The sequence below is a fragment of the Strix aluco genome, chromosome 8 (assembly GCF_031877795.1).
Source record: "Strix aluco isolate bStrAlu1 chromosome 8, bStrAlu1.hap1, whole genome shotgun sequence".
NCBI classification, from domain to species: domain Eukaryota; kingdom Metazoa; phylum Chordata; class Aves; order Strigiformes; family Strigidae; genus Strix; species Strix aluco.
The window spans coordinates 2,474,895-2,484,867 of record NC_133938.1 but is presented as its reverse complement, the minus strand read 5'-3'; the positions used below and the strand labels follow the sequence as shown (position 1 = coordinate 2,484,867).

General features: G+C 40.5%; 1 protein-coding gene across 1 annotated transcript in view; it reads left to right on the top strand.

The window, feature by feature from the left end:
* Nucleotides 1-889: 889 nt before the first annotated feature.
* Nucleotides 890-9,973, top strand: part of LEPR (leptin receptor) — a 32,398-nt gene continuing 23,314 nt past the window's right edge. The window contains exons 1-3 of the mRNA XM_074833170.1: nucleotides 890-940; nucleotides 3,619-3,927; nucleotides 4,622-4,739. Of these exons, the coding sequence (XP_074689271.1) occupies nucleotides 901-940; nucleotides 3,619-3,927; nucleotides 4,622-4,739 (467 nt within the window). The 5' untranslated portion in view covers nucleotides 890-900. The remainder of the gene's footprint in view (nucleotides 941-3,618; nucleotides 3,928-4,621; nucleotides 4,740-9,973) is intronic.

Sequence of the window (9,973 nt, the reverse complement as noted above, 5' to 3'; positions counted from 1 at the left end):
AAAACCCAGGAAGGAGTCACCCTTTTTCTCTCCTTCCGGTCTTCTGTGCCCCATAACATTTTCCTTCTGGTATGGAGCCTCTCCCACCTCAGTAATCTGTACGTATCGTATGTATATGTAGTACAGTACATGCACCCCCAGACTGAAAGGCCAGTGGATTATCTTGCGTTGGCACCAGCTCCTTTGGCAGCAGAGACGTTCTCAAGGAAATGGTTCTCAGAAATATTTAAGGAATGTGAATACTTTGGAGGGACTGCCTAAATCTTATTTCTTGCCCCAGCATTCTCTATCTGACTTGAGCTGTGTATTTTACTAATCATTCAGATCTGAGTAACTACAGTGGCAACCAAAGTCTGTATGTTTTGCTCTGATATCCTCTACTGAGCTTTTTTTAAAGTATAAAAATGCTTGTATATGGGTTTTAACATAATTTATATAACTATGGGATGAAAATTAAAAAAAAAAACAAAGTACCTGAAATGAAAGAGCAGTTACTGTAAAATTTAGTGAAGTCTTCACTGTTGAAATGGGTGCCCAAGTGCTTTTGTGTATGCTGCACTTTAAAAATTGGGTATCTCTTGGGCATTCTGTTTGGCTTTATAGTGCCTTTCAGATGACCAAACTCAGAAAGTGAACAATGATCAGCAAAAGCCTGAAAGAATGAGGTACTATATAGCTCTAATGATGAAAGAAGAGCTGTACAGATAGTTAATTGATATTTTAAGCAATGTTTTTTTCTCATTGATATTCTGATTTTGTTCTTCCTTTCTGCTTACAAAGGTGTGGGTATCAAATTAACTGAAGTGCACAAAAATGAAACCATAGTGAAATAATAGACTGATAATTGTCAGCTCTCAGCTAATTTTCTATATGTTTTTCAGATCAGCTCTACAAAACAAGATGTATTGGCAAATCACCCTGACTGTGTTTATGCTATTGGGTAAGTTACTAAAAAAAGTTGGAAATTATGTAGAATGAAGAGTAATCACCATTTCTGTTTTACAGTGGTGTGTCAAGTCATGCTACTGAATTAGTATCTTATCACAACATGCATGCAGAATATACGAAGGACCTGATGTTAATATTGTGTGGAATTGAAATATTGACACTCTCAGGGTTGTGCCTATGTGTCTTATCCCCAAAAGCAGTGCAGCTGGCTTTTAAGATCAGGAAACACCTGTAGAAAGAAACTATGTGGTGAGTCAAGATTCATTCAAATAAATGCCCCAGTCAAAATTTGATAAGGTAGAAGTTCATGGGGGATTTGTTTGGTTACCCTAACAGGTCCAAAAGCAGAAGGGAAAATCCCGGTTCCATCAGAGCTGCAAGGTTTCTGTTTAGTTCAGTGTAGCCAGGGTATAATTTTGAATTTGAGCTCCACTTTTTTAGGTAGCTGACATTCCTGCTTTCATGTGCACAGTGCTGTTAAAGGTGCTCAGTTAACTGCAAATGTCAGATTGAATAAACTGGTTTTCTAATTGGGAAATGTCTGTAACAATGTTGGTGTGTGCTGTTCAGGGACAGCTGGTATTTGCCTTTCGTTTTTTTGATTAAAATAAGAACCATATTTGAAGACTTTTGGTGATGATGCTTAGGGAGAAAGCAGATGCTGTAATCCACTGATGTTAGTTTCAAAATTTGTGTCACCTTGTATCTTCACAGAAGAGGAATAAATCATTAGATTTCTGTATCTTTTCTATATACATATACATCTTTTATATATATAAATCTTTTCTGTATACATATACATCTTCCTTTATCTTTCTATATATGTACCTTTAGCCACTCAGTATCAATTAGTGAGCTGTTGACATTCTTCTTTTAAATACCTTGTGTAATCTAAACATACTCTGTACCTTTTAATTAGAAAACCTGGATGCCTGAGGGAGTTTTCATTAGGCTTCAGAGCAGTTTGCTGCTGTCTGATGGCCTGTAATGACTGCAGGTCACTGTATCTATTGAGTGGCCATCTCCGTCTGATTCCAAATAAGCAAATAGCCATGGCTGGCATCTTTGTAGCCCTGTTAACCCGGACGAGGAAAAAGCTGCTCTTTGAGGGACAGAACTCAGTGGTGGCCTCCTGTGAGTCTGTGTCATGGACAGAACTGTTACACTGTAGCTTATTAACAGGCAGTTAAGAGCTGTAGCAATCCTATGCTAAATGCTCTGTAGTGTAGTGCATTATAGTTCTTTTATTTTTTTAACACTTCTGCAGAAGTGGTAAGTAGCTGCACACATTTTGACTTTATAGGATTTAATTAATTTTCTGAGATTGTCTGGTGTGATATGTGAGGGGGCAGTTGTGCTTTAGAAAAAGAGATGACTGGCAGGAATCTCTTCCCACCCCCCCCCAGTTGACTCCGTGAATTGGGTAGTAGGATTGTCGTCTGTCCTGCTTCACCAGCAGTCATGTCACTTATTTGTCCTTTTTAAATCATGTGTTATGGACTAATAGTCTGTTTGGTCAACTGAATCCTCCGCAGGCAGCCGGGAGGCCTAATGAAGCTGATATTTAGAGAGGCACAAACTCTTAAATGAGAGAGGAGGAAAGAGCAGGACCCTTCAGGAGTCTGGCAGCACAAAGTCTGTGTCAAGAGAGAATAAAACACTTTAACACACTGTGTAGTAACACAGTGTCTGCTTTTAAGGTAGCATGCACCTACTTTTTTAAAAGCTTGCATTTTGTGGTTTTATATTGTTTAGCTTATGTGCTATTAATCAAACAGTGCTAGAGAAATTCTGGTTTTCTTCGGCTATTGCAAGGCATAGAGCATCAATTAATTTCTATCTCATGAACTGCTTAAAATATTTATGGCCTTAGTGAGCAAAAAGATAAATGCAAAGTGCACAAATGACCCACATGCCTTTCTGTAACTAGAGCTTTAATCTTTGAAATTCTCGCAGTGTTCTACAGTAAGCTGTTTCCAAAACCGACATGCTCATCATTCTCAAAATCATTGTTAGTGTAATTCAAGCTATGATTTACCAAGAAAATGTGGTCAGAGCAATTTTATTTTGAAGAATCCAAGCCTGATGGAAAAGATTATTTTTTTTCCTACATCTCATTTCCCAGATAATGCCCTGGGGTTGTGAGGTTACATCCAGTAATATATTCTTGTAATACTATTCCTTGGTATTTAACAGTTACAACGTGACTGTGTGTTATATTTACAATGGGATTATTTTTTCTACGGTAACAGAGCCGTGTTGTAAGAGCTGGATTGCAAGTGTCCCAGCACTGCAGAGGGAGATGAGACTCATTCCTGTATAGTGTGTCAACTTAGGTTTAGGATTTGCTGTATTTTGAATTAATATAAGGCAATTTACCCCAAAGAGATGCTTCCCCTACAGTCTTGGTCTTGACCAATTTCAAGAAGTTGCGAAAACAGAAAGTGAGGTGTAGTGACTTTGGGGGAGAAGGCTGGCATCGTCAGTTGTGACACCAGTTCAGAGGGGATGTTTTTAGTAATTTTGTTTGCAACTCAGAGGAGAATAGCCCCTGGAAATAGTCAGATTTTTATGTAATCAATATGTTTCTGTATAACATCAACCACTCCCTTTTCACTGTCAAGTAATATGAACTTTTTATTTTATTTGTGCTATCTTTGATATTTGCAGACTTTCTTCAAATGGCAGTTGCCCACTGTATGGTCCATCAAATTCCTCCCAGAAACTTTACATTACCCTGTATGCTGCTGAACGAGACATTTTTGAGTCCTTTCTCCGCTGGAGTTGTAGAGAGCTCGTCTGCTTTGAGGAAAGAGCATGGAGCATCCGAAACCAAGCCTCCCTTGCTAATGAATGAAGAAAGTTTTCTGTGTTGCCTTTGGAGTGATAACAACATTGATTGCTCTTTGTACAGAGCAAGCATGCAAGCAAGGAAGTTTATTCCTTCAGAAATAACTATCTCTGCTTCTCAGGAAATAGGTAGGTTTTCCAATTAAGGGCATAAGAAGTTACTAATTCTTCAAGAAATGGTTGGGGCTTTTTGTTGTTTGGGAGGTGGGGGTGTGGGTTGTATTAATGGGTATTCATTTTTATCCAGAGCAGACAACACAGTATGGTAAAATCCTTCTTCACAGAAGTCTGTAGTGGAAGATGAAGGAATTTATATAACACAGTTTCAAAGGGGAAAAAAAAAAGTTGGCTGTCTTTCTAGGGGAATTCTGAATAAAATATGTAGTGCTGCATATGAGGATGCAAGCCCAGATCTTCAAAGGTGCTTAGGCACTATGAGAAATATTTTAAATACTTTTGTGGATATGGGCTCTAAACTCCTTCAGGAGGCAGGGAACATGGAGAGCAAGTGCCATCTTTTCTGCCTGGATTGTGATGTCTTAGTAAATATCTGTACATGGATTAGCTTGAATTATTTTCTCTGAGGTTGTTGTTCTCCCCCCGTAAACCACAGTCTCCGAGCAGTGGAGTGTTTAAGGGCATATACTGCTGCCCAGTTCAGCAAGGCTTATTCATAAATATTTACACACTTGTGGTCCAGCCTCACCTTCAGGAATATCTGTTACTTGTCCTCTCTTTGTGAGTGAACTTTATCCTGGCTCTTCATTTGAGTTTTTTTGTTTTAATATAGTTCACAAATGTTTAATCCCTTTCTTTTGTTCAGATTCAAATTGGAACATTGAATGTTGGATTAAAGGCAAGCTGGACCTGTTAGTTTGTAGCCTGCGGTTTTTGAAGTTGTACTTGAGAGCCAGCTTGAAGGTTAATCTTTTATATGCTGTGTAAGTACAGACTTTGTTAAATTTGTCACTATTAGCATGAGAAATCTGAAAGCATTTTCTAAAACATCACCATTGGCCTCTCAAGCTTGCAGCACAGTGGTAGCATTAGCTTTGCAAGCAGGTGGTACGTTACGTTTGTCTTACCTAAAAATAATCTTGGACAGTATGAAAAGTTTATGTTTCTGTCTTTGGACAAGAAATGGTTGGAATGGAGAGTCCCCTCCTCTGTCCTTCCCATGTTTCTTAAAATGCTTTAATGAAATCAGTGTTGACTTGCTAAAGTATCTTTGCTGTTTGTCGTGGTTTAACCCCAGCTGGCAGCTAGGCCCCACACAGCCACTTGCTCACTCCCCCCAGCAGGGTGGGGGAGAGAATCGAAGGAGTAAAAGTGAGAAAACTTACCGGTTGAAATAAAGACAATTGACTAGGGAAAGCAGAAGCCATGCACACAAGCAAAGTGAAACAAGGAATTCATTCCCCACTTCCCATGGCGGGCGGATACCCAGGCATCCCCAGGACAGCTGGGCTCTGTCACGGGAACGGTGACATGGGAAGACAAACGCCCTCACTCTGAACGTCCCCCCCTTCTCCTTCTTCCCCAGCTCTATACACTGAGCATGAGGCCATATGGTCTGGGACATCCTTTGGGTCTCTTGGGGTCGGCTGTCCCAGCTGTGTGCCCTCCCAGCTCCTTGTGCCCCCCCAGCCACTCGCTGGCAGGGTGGGGTGAGGAGCAAACGAGCCCTTGGCTCTGTGTAAGCAGGGCTCAGTGATAACTAAACATCCCTGAATTATCAACATTGTTTCCAGCACAAACCCAAAACGCAGCCCCATAGTAGCTCCTATGAAGAAAATGAACTCTACTCCAGCTAAAACCAGCAAACTGTTAGAATTTCTTAATTTTAAAGCTGTGATCTTGGTTCTGCCTTTTTTATGCTTTTGACCATAATGTTCTCTCTCTTGAAGTAATTATGTTACTTAGCATTTAACACAATGCCAAGTGCTGCTTTAATCACATCGATGCCTTTGAGAGACACCCGCCCAGGCAGTTGTCAGTGTGGTAAATATTCTCTGGAATGGTGATCAATGGTAATCGTCCTGACTGGGGGGTGGGCAGGGCTTCTATACATGACCTGCCTGATTGGATCATAAAGAGATCTATTTGATTCCACTTACAAAACCACATTGTTTCTTCTGAATTGCTGATAGATTGGGAGGAATGGTGTGAATGCAGAGACTTAATTTCCGTAGGAAATAGGCTAAACATAAATAGTTGAATTAGCTGAATTTACAGGTGATGACTTCTGCTTAAAAAGCCAGGTATCACTTGCCACAAATTATCGCTGCAGGGTAGAAAGCAAGTATATTAACTAGTCATAAATATGGTTGTGTAGTTGACGTAATACTTAAAAGCTGAAATCAGATTTTGAGTGGGTTCCCATTTCCAGCGTTCCTCATTACCTTGATTTCTGAAGTGCCATTACACGTGTGTTTGTGGGAAAAGTAGATCTGACTTTGCCTCTTGTTCCATCCAGTCTCAACTGCAATAGAAAAATCTTTGCCAGTAATCCTAGGTCACTAATCTCTATATTGCATTTTTTTGGTATGCCTAATATCCATGGAACAACAGATTGGAGTCCCAGCTGGATGAAGAGGTTCTTTGTATTACGAAGGGAATTCAGTAAGTGTCGTGCAATTTATGAGAACAGGCCCTATAGACTCACTAGAGTCCTTGTGGCATTTCTGTATTTGATTACTTTTTGCTGCAAAGGTGAGATGCAGTGCAGTCCCTGACATTGGAGAACTTGTTTCACTCCCCAGGTTTCATACTAATATTTTTCTTTTAGGGTCCCTATGTTCTGGGAGAACAGCTAGCAAAGCATTTCAGATTTTGGTAAGGTGACAGCTTTCCCTCTTGGCTTGCTGGTACCTTAACATTTTATTCACACGAGCCAAAATACCTTGAAAACATTCCCAGTTTTAAAAATATGCATTCCTGGCATGTGTTACTCCCTGGGAGTCTGGAGATCGAGCCAGAATTCTCACATATAGGACAGGCAATGTACAAAAATAATGACCTGGAAGAATCTACAACTAAAAAGCTTGGGTCCTCCACAGCTTTTAATTTTTTCAGCATTAAAGAAGTATCCTCTTATTTGACACATCCAGTTTGCCTGCTTGTAGATGATACCAAGTTCCTTTGAAAATAAAATGTTTTGTTCTGTCCCAAACAGAGCTATGACATCTTATTTTGTAGGAGCCTCAAACCAGGGTAGTGATGGGGCTTTTACCTTCCCTAGCAGCGTGTCTTTGGGAGGAGAAAGATTATTCTGAAACTTAATTAGACAAATTAGGTTAATTGCCTACCAAAAGTGAATGATCTCTCCAGTTTTATGTGTTCTAGGAATGCTGTAAACCCTGATGGTTAATTACATTAACTAAAATCACTTAGCCTTAGGGATCCTTTCATAGTGACACAGATGAATGCTCCCAGTTTAATTTTGAGCACTGACACAATCTGCCCTTTCAGCAGGTGGTGATGTATAGGGTGTACTCATATTTCTGACCTCTTTGAAGTCCCTGTGAGGCTCTCCTTTAATTCTGGGCCTAGGCTCCCATGTTTTTAAGGATAAATCATGCAGATTGCCTCAAGACTGGTGGCTTGGCTGAGTGCATCAGTTATACAGTGAGCCTTCTTCAGCTGGAGGACATTAACCTTTCGTTAGAGATTTATCCTCTCAGCAGCTGGGCTGCCATCAGATGTTCTGCAGTTTAACGGGGCAACTTGTTCAAATAAGTATAGTCCTAGAGCTACTACTGTCAACTACACTGAGATATAATTATTGAAAATCCTTGGAACCCCAGACAGCTTTGCTCTGTCAATTCCTGATAAAGGGAGCACCTGCACAAACACAGGATATAGGAATATTGAAAGCAGAGTTACAATGGTGACCTTCTTTCTGATACGCCTCAATGTAGCTACTAAATGTGGTGTTCTACTTCTGAAATTAGAGGAATTGTAGAAGATCATGTATTTCTTCCTAAAACAAATTTGACCTTTTGTTTTTGGTTAGGTGTTTCAATTGCAAGAAATTGAAATTCAGTAAAGACATTCTCCAGTGTCTGATTTAAAGTCTAAAAGCTCACCACGGGGCCACAGATTAATTTAGCATAAGTAATAACACCTGAAGTATGGTTGAATTGTGCACCAAAATACAAAACATTTAGGAAGTGTTAAGGTGTTAAAGGGACTATCTGTGCACAACTGAAAAGTACAGTGTTTGGGGTGGAAAAGAAAATTCAGCCTTGGGCACATGCCCGTGTTGCAGTGTCAGTTACTTCTGTGGTTCAGGGCAGGCAGTATTTATTTTTTTCCCCTTCTGCTTTAGTCCCATGTTTCCAGCTTCAAGTCACATTGTCTTTGCACATTGTCCCTCCCTTCCCTGCCAGCCATTAAAACTTAAGTCCAGTTCACTAGTTTTCTTTTCAATCTCCGAGGTGGGCTCCAGTAATCCATTCACACAAGGTCATATGCTTAGTACCTATCTGATTTTTGCTTACCTCTCTGTGCCAAGACAAATCTCTCCAATTCCAGCAGCCAGCACCATAAAATGGAATAGGGACAGAGTATATAGTCATGGATTTTATAAGCCCTCCCATCTTTCCCTCCCCTCACCACAACTTGGATCTGGCTTTAGATCTGGTCACTGTTGTGTGATGTAAAGTGCTGGTTGAACCAGGATTTATAGCTTCTCTCAGTGTGCTGCAAGTGTGATGGAAAACTCTCATTTTTAATAGCTCGTTGCTTTAAGTTTACCCAAAATTTCTCCTTTCATTCCACCGAATGAAGGCACTGACCTCTCCGGAACTGGTGAGGGCTTTGTAAGCATAAGATGCTCTAAAGTCAGTATCTACAGTTTAGGAACAGTGGTTATTCTGTGACTGGATCCATCTGCGGCCAAACTGAAGATGACCGGCTGCTTGCAATCCCAGGCTACCGCAGTTCTCCAGAACACTTTGCCTTTCTGTTCTTTTGCTTGTAATCAGGTCTCATACATTTAGCCTAGGCTTAGCAATTGGGAATAAGTTGACGTGGGGGCCCCTCTTGATTGTGTCCTCCATCGATGTGTTCTCTTACCCCAGTCCCTGTGGCTTGCCAGGTCACTGAAATGTGGAGCTCGTTACCCTGTTTCCTAGTCCCTGGATATCTTCCTCCAGGAGTGGACCTGGTATCTGATAACGTAGCTCGGTCTCTCCCCTTGCTCTGCCCTGGTTGCCTGCAGAGGCAGGGAGCTGTAAGAGGAATCTGCAGCATAGACGTGAGATACTGGTAATTCTCTGTCACAGAGGGTGAAAGACCTGCCTGGCGTGGAGCCACAGGGTTTCCTCCAGTTACACTTGCAGTCCTACATGCAGCATTTTATACAGGAAATAAATGGAAAGGCTTGTGTGGTGGGAGCAGGGAGAAACAATGACCTGTGCCTGTTTATTCCCAAATAAGTGGCCTCTGAAACACAATACTGGCACAACACAACATGGGCAGGAGCTCTCTAGTATTTTTTTTCCCTGTACACAAGTGGTCTTCTGGGTGCAAAATTAGAAATTTTGTCAAAATTCTTGACAGTTAAAAATTGAAATAATTATTAGGAGAAATTGAAATAATGATTAGGAGAAAGATGGGGAGGGTGGTGTGGTAGTAACTGCTTTCCAGATAGATCAAATTAAAGACATGGTTTGATGAGATGACTACATTCTTATGGATGGATTGTGGGGTTTTTGAGACTAATAAAATCTGTGAGCAACAATAGAAGGCAGGGAAACTTAAAAGAAAATTCTGCGAAGTCTTTGAAAGGAAATTTAGGAGAAGGAAGTGGAGCCACAACTGTAAAAACAAAAATAGTCCAAGTGATTTAAAAACTGTATGTCTGCCAGATACCATCAGCATAAAGTTCTATAATTCCCATGTCTGTGAGTCCTGGTAAAAATTATTTTAGGAATGTCAGTATTGACTGACTGTATAATAAATGTAAACTACATATTCATATGTATATATTCATATATAACCTGCGTAGGTTATGGGGTCATTACTGTAGAGTACAGGTGCTACGAGGGAATAGCGTTATTGAAAATCCTTTTGTTACCAGCTGCAAAGAGTGTCCTGAAAACAAAGTGGATGTGTAATGTGTGTGTGTTGATCCATGAACAATGAGGGGAGTGGGGCCCCGATTCAGGGA